The 12,357-nt window shown below is 40.2% G+C and overlaps 1 protein-coding gene across 1 annotated transcript in view; it reads right to left on the bottom strand.

Moving 5' to 3' along the window:
- Positions 1-11,887, bottom strand: part of AGBL1 (ATP/GTP binding protein like 1) — a 606,328-nt gene extending 594,441 nt beyond the window's left edge. The window contains 2 exon segments of the mRNA XM_026448330.1: positions 10,048-10,194; positions 11,821-11,887. Coding sequence (XP_026304115.1) covers positions 10,048-10,171 — 124 coding nt within the window. The 5' untranslated portion in view covers positions 10,172-10,194; positions 11,821-11,887.
- Between the last annotated feature and the right edge of the window lie 470 nt (positions 11,888-12,357).

The following is a 12,357-nucleotide window of genomic DNA, read 5'->3' as shown; positions in this document are numbered from 1 at the left end:
ATAGCCAAAGACATTTTTCAAACCTAGTGACAAATGCTGCTAAATATGTCCCCACTAGAACCAAATGAATCAAAAGAGCTAATTTGGGCTACACATATTTACGTGGAAGCTTGCGGGTTGAATAACTCTCAAGCCCCTATATTTAGGTTGTCCTCATACATTAACTACAGTTCAAATGGGAATAAAGTTTTTTCTTTAAGACAATTCTAGAATTGAGAATATTTAGTATTAATATAATTCTTGATATAACATTCAAATGTAATGTGTCAACTTGTATTGGATCTTGCTTTGAATATGTCTATAAAAGACAGTTGGGAACATTTGGAGAAATTGGAATGAATATAAATTACACATGTATTTTTAATTTTATTAGGTTTGTAATAATGGTATTGTGATTATGTAGGGAAATATCTCTTTTCAAAGAAATGCACTTGAAAGGGTTTAGGAAGAAAATGTTACCTGCAATTTCTCTTAAAATATTTCAGATAAAAATAAATAGGTGAAGAAAATATGGCAAAATGTTAACAACGGTTAGAACTAAGTTTTAGGTATATAAGAGGCATCTTTCTATATGAGAGAAAGTTTTCATAATAAAAAGTCAAAACACATTTTTAAGAAAATAAAATTTTCCCCTCTAATATTTCTGTTTCATTTTTATAATACTTTATAATTTTATAATACTTTCATTTCTAGCGTACATGTGCACAACGTGCAGGTTTGTCACGTATGTATATGTGTACCATGTTGGTTTGCTGTACCCATCAACCTGTCATTTACATTAGGTATTTCTCCTAATGCTATCCCTTCCCCAGTCCTCCACCCCTTGACAGGCCCTGGTGTGTGATGTTTCCTGCCCTGTGTCCAAGTGATCTCATGGTTCAATTCCCACCTATGAGTGAGAAAATGTGGTGTTTGGTTTTCTGTCCTTGTGACAATTTGATAAGAATAATGGTCTCCAGCTTCATCCATGTCCCTGCAAAGGATACGAACTCATCCTTTGTTATGGTTACATACTAGTCCATGGTATATATGTGCCACATTTTCTTAATCCAGTCTATCATTGATGGACATTTGGGTTGGTTCCAAGTCTTTGCTGCTGTGAATAGTGCTGCAACAAACATACGTGTGCATGCGTCTTTGTAGTAGCATGATTTATAATCCTTTGGGTATATACTCAGTAATGGGATTGCTGGGTCAAATGGTAATTCTAGTTCTAGATCCTTGAGGAATCACCACACTGTCTTCCACAATGGTTGAACTAATTTACACTCCCACCAACAGTGTAAAAGCATTCCTATTTCTCCACATCTTCTCCAGCATCTGTTATTTCCTGACTTTTTAATGATCACCATTCTAACTGGTGTGAGATGGTATCTCATTGTGGTTTTGGTTTGCATTTCTCTGACGACCAGTCATGATGAACATTTATTTGTATGTCTGTTGGCTGCATAAATGTCTTCTTTTGAGAAGTGTCTGTTCATATCCTTTGCCCACTTTTTGATGGGGTTGTTTTTTTCTTGTGAATTTGTTTGAGTTCTTTGCAGATTCTGGATTAGCCCTTTGTCAAATGGGTAGATTGCAAAATTTTTCTCCCATTCTGTAGGTTGCCTGTTCACTCTGATGTTAGTTTCTTTTGCTGTGCAGAAGCTCTTTAATTAGATCTCAGTTGTCTATTTTGGTTTTTGTTGCCATTGCTTTTGGTGTTTTAGTCATGAAGTCATTGCCCAGGCCTATGTCCTGAATGGTACTGCCTAGGTTTTCTTTTTGGGTTTTTATGGTTTTAGGTCTAACATTTAAGTCTTTAATCCATCTTGAATTAATTTTTGTATAAGATATAAGGAAAGGATCCAGTTTCAGCTTTCTATATATGGCTAGCCAGTTATACCAGCACCATTTATTAAATAGGGAGTCCTTTCCCCATTTCTGGTTTTTGTCAGGGTTGTCAAAGATCAGATGATTGTAGATGTGTGGTTTTGGTACCAGTACCATGCTGTTTTTGTTATGGTAGACTTGTGATATAGTTTGAAGTCAGGTAGCTTGATGCCTCCAGCTTTGTTCTTTTTGCTTAGGATTGTCTTGATAATGCAGGCTCTTTTTTGGTTCCATACGAACTTTAGTTTTTTCCAATTCTGTGAAGAAAGTTACTGGTAGCTTGATGGGGATGGCAGTGTATCTATAAATTACTTTGGGCAGAATGGCCATTTTCACAATACTGATTCTTCCTATCCAGGAGCACGAAATGTTCTTTCATTTGTTTGTGTCCTCTTTTATTTCCTTGAGCAGTGGTTTGTAGTTCTCCTTGAAGAGGTCCTTCACATCCCTTGTAAGTTGGATTCCTAGGTATTTTATTCTCTTTGTAGCAATTGTGAATGGGAGTTCACTCATGATTTGGCTCTCTGTTTGTCTGTTAATGGTGTATAGGAATGCTTGTGATTTTTGCATGCTGATTTTGTATCCTGAGACTTTGCTGAAGTTGCTCATCAGCTTAAGGAGATTTTGGGCTGAGACGATGGGGTTTTCTCAATATAAAATCATGTCATCTGCAAACAGGGACAATTTGACTTCCTCATTCCCTAATTGAATACCCTGATTTCTTTCTCTTGCCTGATTGCCCTGGCCAGAACTTCCAACACTATGTTGAATAGGAGTGGTGAGCATGGGCATCCTTGTCTTGTGCCGGTTTTCAAAGGGAATGCTTCCAGTTTTTTGCCCATTCAGTATGATATTGGCTGTGGGTTTGTTATAAATAGCTCTGATTATTTTGAGATAAGTTCCATCAGTACCTAGTTTATTGAGAGTTTTTAGCATGAAGCACTGTTGAATTTTGTCAAAGGCCTTTTCTGCAACTATTGAGATAATCATGTGGTTTTTGTCATTGGTTCTGTTAATGTGATGGATTATATTTTTTGATTTGTGTATGATGAACCAGCCTTGCATCCCAGGGATGAAGCCTATTTGATCATGGTGGATAAGCTTTTTGATGTGCTGATGGATTTGGTTTGCCAGTATTTCATTGAGGATTTTCACATCGATGTTCATAAGGGATATTGGTCTAAAATTCTTTTTGTTGTGCCAGGCTTTGGTATCAGGATGATTTTGGCCTGATAAAATGAGTTAGGGAGGATTCCCTCTTTTTCTATTCATTGGAATAGTTTCACAATGGTACCAGCTCCTCTTTATACCTCTGGTAGAATTCGGCTGTGAATCCATCTGGTCCTGGACTTTTTTTGGTTGATAGCCTATTAATTATTGCCTCAATTTCAGAGCCTGTTATTGGTCTATTCAGAAATTCAACTTCTTCCTGGTTTAGTCTTGGGAGGGTGTATGTGTCCAGGAATTTATCCATTTCTTCTAGATTTTCTCATATATTTGCATAGAGGAGTTTATAGTATTCTCTGATGGTAGTTTGTATTTCTGTGGGATTGGTGGTGATATCCCCTTTATCATTTATTATTGCATATATTTAATTCTTCTCTCTTTTCTTATTAGCCTTGCCAGTGGTCTATCAATTTTGTTGATCTTTTCAAAAAACTAGCTCCTGGATTCACTGATTTTTTTGAAGGGATTTTTGTGTCTCTATCTCTTTCAGTTCTGCTCTGGTCTTAGTTATTTCTTGCTTTCTGCTAGCTTTTGAATTTATTTGCTCTTGCTTCTCTAGTTCTTTTCATTGTGATATTAGGGTGTTTCTTTCCTGCTTTCTTTTGTGGGCATTTAGTGCTGTAAGTTTCCCTCTACACACTGCTTTAAATGTGTCCCAGAGATTCTGGTACATTGTGTCTTTGTTCTCATTGGTTTCAAAGAACATCTTTATTTCTGCCTTCATTTCATTATGTACCCCATAGTCATTCAGGAGCAGGTTGTTCACTTTCCATGTAGTTGTGCAATTTTGAGTGAGTTTCTTAATCCTGAGTTCTAATTTGATTGCACTGTGGTCTGAGAGACAGTTTGTTGTGATTTTTGTTCTTTTACATTTGCTGAGGAGTGCTTTACTTCCAATTATGTGGTCAATTTGGGAATAAGTGTGATGTGGTGCTGAGAAGAATGTATATTCTGTTGATTTGGGGTGGAGAGTTCTGTAGACGTCTATTAGGTCTGCTTGGTGCAAAGCTGAGTTCAGGTCCTAGATATCTCTGTTAACATTGTGTTTCGTTGATCTGTCTAATGTTGACAGTGGGGTGTTAAAGTCTTCCATTATTATTGTGTAGGAGTCTAAGTCTCTTTGTAGGTCTCTAAGGACTTGCTTTATGAATCTGGTTACTCCTGTATTGGGTGCATATATATTTAGGATAGTTGGCTCTTGTTGAATTGATCCCTTTACCATTATGCAATGGCCTTCTTTGTCTCTGGTTTAAAGTCTGTTTTATCAGAGATTAGGACTGCAACTCTTGTCCTTTTTTTTTTTTTTTTTTTTTTTTTTTTTTTTTTTTTTTTTTTTGTTTTCTTGGTAGATCTTCCTCCATCCCTTTATTTTGAGCCTATGTGCATCTTTGCACATGAGATGGGTCTCCTGAATACAGCACACTGATGGGTCTTGACTCTTTATCCAATTTGCCAGTCTGTCTTTTAATTGGGGCATTTAGCCCATTTACATTTAAGGTTAATATTGTTATATGTAAATTTGATCCTGTCATTATGATGTTCACTGGTTATTTTGCCCATTAATTGATGCAGTTTCTTCATAGCATTGATGGTCTTTACAATTTGGCATTTTTTTTGCAGTGGCTAGTACCAGTTGTTCCTTTCCATGTTTAGTGCTTCCTTCAGGAGCTCTTGTAAGGCAGGCCTGGTGGTGACAAAATCTCTCAGCATTTGCTTGTCTGTAAAGGATTTTATTTCTCCTTCACTTATGAAGCTTAGTTTAGCTGGATATGAGATTCTGGATTGAAAATTCTTTGCTTTAAGAATGCTGAATATTGGCCCCCACTCTCTTCTGGCTTGTAGGGTTTCTACTGAGAGATCTGCTCTTAGTCTGATGGGCTTGCCTTTGTGGATAACTTGACCTTTCTCTCTGGCTGCTCTTAACACTGTTTCCTTCATTTCAACCTTTGTGAATCTGACAATTATGTATCTTGGGGTTGCTGTTCCCGAGGAGTATCTTTGTGGTGTTCTCTGTATTTCCTGAAGTTGAATGTTGGCTTGCCTTGCTAGGCTGGGGAAGTTCTCCTGTATAATATCCTGCAGAGTGTTTTCCAACTTGGTTCCATTCTCCCCATCACTTTTAAGTACACCAATCAAATGTAGATTTGGACTTTTCACATAGTATCATATTTCTTGGAGGCTTTGTTCATTTCTTTTTATTCTTTTTTTCTCTAACCTTGTCTTCTCACTTCATTTCATTAATTTGATCTTCAATCACTGATACCCTTTCTTCCACTTAATCGAATTGGCTATTGAAGCTTGTGCATGCATCACGAAGTTCTTGTGCCATGGTTTTCAGCTCCATGAGGTCATTTAAGATCTTCTCTACACTGTTTATTCTAGTTAGCTATTCATCTAATCTTTTTTTAAGGTTTTTTAGCTTCTTTGTGATGGGTTCAAACATCCTCCTTTAGCTCAGAGAAGTTTGTTATTACCAACCATCTGAAGCCTACTCATCAAAGTTATTCTCCATCCAGCTTTGTTCCATCGCTGGTGAGGAGCTGTGATCCTTTGGAGAAGAGACACTCTGATTTTTAGAATTTTCAGCTTTTCTACTCTGGTTTCTCCCCATCTTTGTGGTTTTATCTACCTTTGATCTTTGATGTTGGTGATCTACAGATGGGGTTTTGGTATAGATTATCTTTTTGTTGATGTTGATGCTATTCCTTTCTGTTTGTTAGTTTTCCTTCTAACAGTCAGGTCCCTCAACTGCATGTCTGTTGGAGTTTGCTGGAGTTCCACTCCAGACCCTGTTTGCTGGGTATCACCAGAGGAGGCTGCAGAACAACAAATATTGCAGAACAGCAAATATTGCTGCCTGATCATTCCTCTGGAAGCTTCATCCCAGAGGGACAGCTGCCTATATGAGGTGTCTGTTGGCCCCTACTGGGAGGTGTCTCCCAGTTGGGCTACATGAGGGTGAGGTACCCACTTGAGGAGGCAGTCTGTCCATTCTTAGAGCTCAAACGCCATGCTGGGAGAACCACTGCTCTCTTCAGAGCTATCAGACAGGGATGTTTAAGTCTGTAGAAATTTGCTGCTGCCTTTTGTTCAGCTATGCCCTGCCCATAGAAGTGGAGTCTAGAGGTAGTAGGCCTTGTTGAGCTGTGGTGGGTTCTGTCTAGTTCAAGCTTCCCAGCTTTGTTTACCTACTCAAGCCTCAGCAATGGCGGACGCCCCTCCCCCAACCAGGCTGCTGCCTCACAGATTGATCTCATACTGCTGTGCTAGCAGTGAGCAAGCCTCTGTGGGCGTGGGACCTGCCAAGTCAGACACAGGAGAGAATCACCTTGTCTGCAAGTTGCTAAGACCTTGGAAAAAGTGCAGTATTTAAGTGGGAGTGCCCCGTTTTTCCAGGTAGTCTGTCAGGGCTTCCCTTGCCTAGGAAAGAAAAATCCCCCAACATCTTGTGCTTCTCAGATGAGGCGATGCCCCGCCCTGCTTCACCTTGCCCTCTGTGGGCTGCACCCACAGTCCAACCAGTCCCAGTGAGATGAACAATGTTCCTCAGTTAGAAATGCGGTAATCACCCATCTTTGGCATGGATCACGCTGGGAGTTGCAGACTGGAGCTGTTCCTATTGGGCCATCTGGAGCTGTTCCTATTCGGCCATCTTGGAACGCCCCTCATTTCCTCTCTAATATTTCTAAATTACTGCTCCAAATAAACTGACACCTAGTGTTACAAATAAGTCCTCATTATTTTAATAATTAGCAAATAAGCATAGAAAAAGAAACACTTATTTTATGTTCCTTGTCCCCACTATGATACCAGTCAATGGGTGATGTCTAAATCATCATGTTTGTTTTTGCAAGAATACATCACTATCAGATTTATTGCAGGTAGAAATGAATAAAACAGAAATAAAATCCTAAACCTGGTTTACTGATATGTACCTCTGGACCAAAGGACAACAGCAAAGAGGTTGTAATTGAACCTACATAACCCATTCCCTTCATCAGAAAAGAGATATATCTATCCCATTCCTTCATGAGCAGCCAACCTCATTTCTGTTCTATTCAGGTTAGCCCATGGCAACCTGAATGTCAATGTCAAGGACTATAACCCCTTGATGGCAGAAACTGTGGTAATGTAATCACTACAATAGTAATATCAAGGTGAATAACTTGGAAATCACCGGCCTGGTGTATCTCTCATGTCTCTCTTTCTCCTATAAAATCCATATGACCCTAGTTTGCCAGAGCCATGAACCACATGATAAGCATGTGACATACAATACCTTGTTTAATCCTCACAGCACCCTAGAATTAAGTAGAGTCATCCCTCAGTATCCACGTGGGAATGGTTCCAGGATTCCCAAAGATATCAAAACCCACAGATGCTCAAGTCCCTCATATAAAATGGTGTAGTATTTTCATATAACCTACACACATCCTCAGACCTTACATCATCTCTAGATTACTATAATACTTAATCTAATGTAAATGATATGTAAATAGTTGTTATACTGTATTGTTTAGGGAATAATGACAAGAAAAAAGTTTGTACATGTTTAGTACAGATACAATTTTTAAAAATATTTTCAATCCAATGTTAACTGAATCCATGGGTGCAGAACCCACAGAAATGGAGGGTCAACTGTACAGATAACTCTATTTTATACATAAGGGCACAATGCTCAGAAAGTTTAAGTACTTTGTCGGTCACATAGCTAATAAGTGTCAGGGCCAGGCCTGAAACCCAGGTGTGACTCCCCAGCTTATACCGTTTATGGTATATATCAAGTCTCTGTGGTCCTTTCCTGGAGTCCACCTGGCCCACTCTTTGCTTTACTGACTTCTTCTCTTTCTTGAAGTTTTAGCTCCAATGTCACCTCTCCTGACCACACCAGGCTAGCGTAACATCACTCTTGCTTCCTCTTACAGCACTTATCTGCTATCTCCAAGTTATTTGTTGATTTGCTGGCCTTCTCCCCTTGAACATAAGTTCCATGAGAGCAGGTCCTTAACTGCCTTGGTCATCATGGTGTTCCTAGTGCCTGCAGCACCTGGCCCTAGGAGACATCCAGTAAATATCTGTTGAATATTCACCAAATGAATTGTATTGATTATTTCTGGGACATGCTCAGGCAGGTGTTGGCAAAAGCCTAGTTCTCCATCATTATCAGCAGAATGTTGAATAGACTTAGAGTGGAGATCCAAATATTTAAATGAAGAGTGCTCCAGAACCCCTGGGCCCTTGGCTGTCACTGATAGCACGGGACATCAAAGGTCCACCTTTCAGAGGATCTGAGCTTCTCAGCTGTGACCTATATAAGACTCAGCACGCAATTAGAACTTAATACTTGCCACTCGTTTGCAATGTTTGTGTGAGTCCTGAGTGCCCATGCTTTTAAACTGTGCTCCAAGAACTTCTAGAGTTTTCGGGAAATGTTTCAGGGTTTTCCTTGATGAAACAGAAATGACTATGGAGCCTAAATGGAAAGAACTCTAGGTCCTTCCTCCATCTTCCTTTCAACTAGGAATGTTCTGCTTCTGTGTGACTTGTAGTGGGTTGAATAGTGGTCCCCAGAAATTCATGTCCACCAGAAGCTCAGAATGTTATTCTTTTGGGAAATAGAGTCTTTGCAGATTTTATTAGAAATTAGAGTGGGCCCTAAATCCTATGACTGATGTCCTTACACAAAGAGGAAATGATACAGAGGAGAACACCATGTGAAGATGGAGGCAGAGATTGGAGTGATGCATTTACAGTCCAAGAAACACCAAGGATTTCTGGCAACCCTCAGAGGAGAGAGGCATGGAACCAATTCTCCCTCAGAGCCTCCAGAAGGAACCAACCCTGCCAACACCTTGATTTTGGACTTCTGATCTCCTAACAGCCTTCTGTTATGTTAAGCTAATCAGTTTGTGGCAATTCGTTATGGCATCTCCAGGAAACTAGTACACTTATGTAATAGACTTTCTTTTTTTAACTTTTAAGTTCAAGGGTAAATGTGCAGGTTTGTTATATAGGTAAACTTGTGCCATGGGGGTTTGTTGTACAGATTATTTCAGCACCCAGGTATTAAGCCTAGTACTCATTAGTTATTTTTTCTAATCCTCTCCCTCCTCTTACCCTCCTTACCTTCAGACAGGCCCCAGCGTGTGTTGTTCTTCTCTGTGTCCATGTGCTCTCATCATTTAGCTTCCACTTATAAGTGACAACATGAAGTATTTGGTTTTCTGTTTCTGCTTTAATTTGCTAAGGATAATGGCCTCCAGCTCCACCCATGTCCCTGCAAAGGACATGATCTCATCCTTTTTATGGCTATATAGTATTCCACAGTGTATATGTACCACATTTTCTTTATCCAGTCTATTATTGATGGGCATTTAGGTTGAGTCCATGTCCTTGTAATTGTGAATAGTGCTGCAATGACCAAATGCATGCGGATGTCTTTATAATAGAATGATTTATATTCCTTTGGTTATATACCCAGTAATAGGATTGCTAGATCGAATGGTATTTCTGTCTTTAGGTCTTTGAGGAATCACCACATTGTTTTCCACTATGGTTGAACTAACTTATACTCCCACCAACAGTGTATAAGTGTTCCTTTTTCTCCACAACCATGTGATGCAACTTTTAGACATGTTCCATTTATTTTTAAAATGATTAAAAACTGCATTGGAGTATCTCCCCTCCTTTCCCCCATATGATCCATGCCCCATGTAGTCCATGTTTGTTCTGGGCTCTGTCCTGAGCACCATACCTTGGATGAGCTGACATCAAATTCAACAAAATTCCCTCTCCTATGGGGCTGCTCCTGCCATCACCATCAAGGTGTCCAGAACCTCCCTTCCACTTCCTCCCTGTGCTTCTCCACCAGAGCTTCCCAAATTGCACTCATAATAACAACCCTAGAAGTGCCTTTTCAGTCAGCTTTAGGTCTTGGAGTATGAGTACCTCTTAGGCCAACTTTGGCCAGCAGCCGGAAGAGAGGCAGGAGGATGTCATAGTCTGGAGAAGCTGTCCTTGCTGTGTCTACCAGGGTCTGCAGAAGAGCCTCACTGCCACCCTTGCTGATCATGTAGTGAATTCTCCGGTCTGTGCCTGAGGGGAAGCCAGAGGAAAGATGAGCCACAAGTAATAACCCCCATTTTCGTTGGAGCAGAAGGCAGACCTGACAGCTAGAGACAGAGTAAGAATTAGTTCATTTCAACTACATAAAATTGTGTAGTTCTTGAAGCAACCTGTGCTAAAGTTGCACTATCAGTTAAGGAAAGAGGGTTGTGAAATGGGAAAATAGTGGAATATTTAAGAACCTAGTTGTGTTCAGCTGCAACAGCTGTAATAAATAGAGCTTACCTGAGAATCTGTTGAATATTTGGTATATGTATGTGTATGTGTGTACACATATGTAAATATGCATATAGGCTTTTGTATAATCATATACTTAGAAGAGGGAATGTCAGTATCCCTCTGCTATACATTTGAATCTTCCGTAACAAGGATTGGGATGATGGCCTAATCTGGAATCATTGTATTGATGGCATAATGATTTTCTGATGCTGGCCTTCAGAAACTGATGGGAGAAAATTACAGAAACCACTGGAGTAGTCCCTTGAGAAAGAAACATCCAATCATCCTATCTAGGGAATTTTGAAGAGAGTCTAAAGCTCTGATGAACTATTGGTCTTTCTACCTAAGTACAATTTTGAACAGGGATCTCCTCCACCTTGCCCAAGGACAAACTCAAAAGCAACGATTTCATTTCAACTTGGCCTTGGTTGATTCTCTCTATGCACGGGGCAAAGTTGACCTAACCAAGGTGGCCAACAGGGTGGTGCATTATCAAAGAAGACCACCTGATTTTTTATCCTAATGAAAAGTAGCATTCTCTGCAAGAGGCACAGTAATCACCACCTTATCAGAGGGAGAACTTCAAGGTTTCATCTTAAGAGTTTCAGACACCTCTGGACAAATGTAAGACAGCACTATCCCAGAAAACGAGTGACTTCACTTACACAGGCCGCACACAAAAGACTAAACATAAGTCATCCTGCCAGTGGAGCACAGCACAAACCATGGTAAGACCCCAATATGATGGGCCCCTTCTTCTTGAAACCATAATCCTGAGGATCTATGGGTCTGGAGTGTCATTTATTTCTGATATTGCTTGTTTGGTGTTAATATTTCTTTCTAAAGTAATGTGGCGAGCATACATAAAAATGCAAATTGAGTGTTAGAATGTTCAAAAATCTCAGTAAGAACTTGAGCGAAGAGAAGCATGCTCCAGTTAATCCCGTTGATTCCAATGTAGTCGACTCTGTTATCTTATCTCTGAAAACGTGATGCTTACATGCTTCCAAGTTCAGCTCCTGCCTGATATTCCTGCCTCTACTTGAAATAGCCAAGGTAGCTTCTGATACTTGGCTCTTTTAAATAGGTCACAATGGAAGTGAGCAGAGCGAGAAGAGGGGTAGAACCATGGAGGGTTACTACTAAATCTAATTTCACCCTCAATGTTAGGTGAGAAGACTGAGGAGTGCAAGTACAATCAGTCCAGGTTACTTGGGTCTTATTAACCTTACAGAAAAAAGATGGGCTAGGGATGCTGCCTCTCACAGAAAATTGAAGCAAGAGCAAAACCCCAGGTCACAGAGGTGCCTGGGAGAGATCACAGCCAGCAGGCTCCACATCCACCATATGAAGGCATGAGGACATTAGCCTACTCACCAACAGAAAGCAGATCTCCAAGGACCTTGAGGATGGTCAGGATGCACTTCTTGTCGGAGGAGCTCTGCAATGAGAACACAGGCAGCCATATTTAAGAATGCAAGAGGAAGGAGCTGGATGATCAGGGATGCACATGGAATGGTAGAGCTCTACTTCCTGCCATAAAGAAAGACTTACTACAGCAAAAGGACAGACAAGGGGACTCACTTGGTAAGGGAACCAGGGGCTGTGCCTCCCTCCATATTTAGTCTTCGGAACCCCTCTTTGCGGACCTATCTTGTAGTAACATCAGCAAGACGAACAAAAGAATAAGTAATAATGATTTATACAGAAAACAAGGAAGTAAGTTGTGGGCCAGGGTAGCACAGATCTGTTATTTCAGTAGACTTGGCTTATTTTTATTTGAGACGAAGTCTTGCTCTATTGCCCAGGCAGGGGTGCAGTGGTGTGATCTCCACTCACTGCAACCTCCGCCTCCGGGGTTCAAGCAGTTCTCCTGCCTCAACCTCCCAAGTAACTGGGGCTACAGGCATGTGC

Source organism: Piliocolobus tephrosceles, chromosome 6, assembly GCF_002776525.5.
Source record: "Piliocolobus tephrosceles isolate RC106 chromosome 6, ASM277652v3, whole genome shotgun sequence".
Taxonomy (NCBI): domain Eukaryota; kingdom Metazoa; phylum Chordata; class Mammalia; order Primates; family Cercopithecidae; genus Piliocolobus; species Piliocolobus tephrosceles.
Note: the sequence above shows the minus strand (reverse complement) of the source record. Positions and strands in the feature narration are given on the sequence as shown.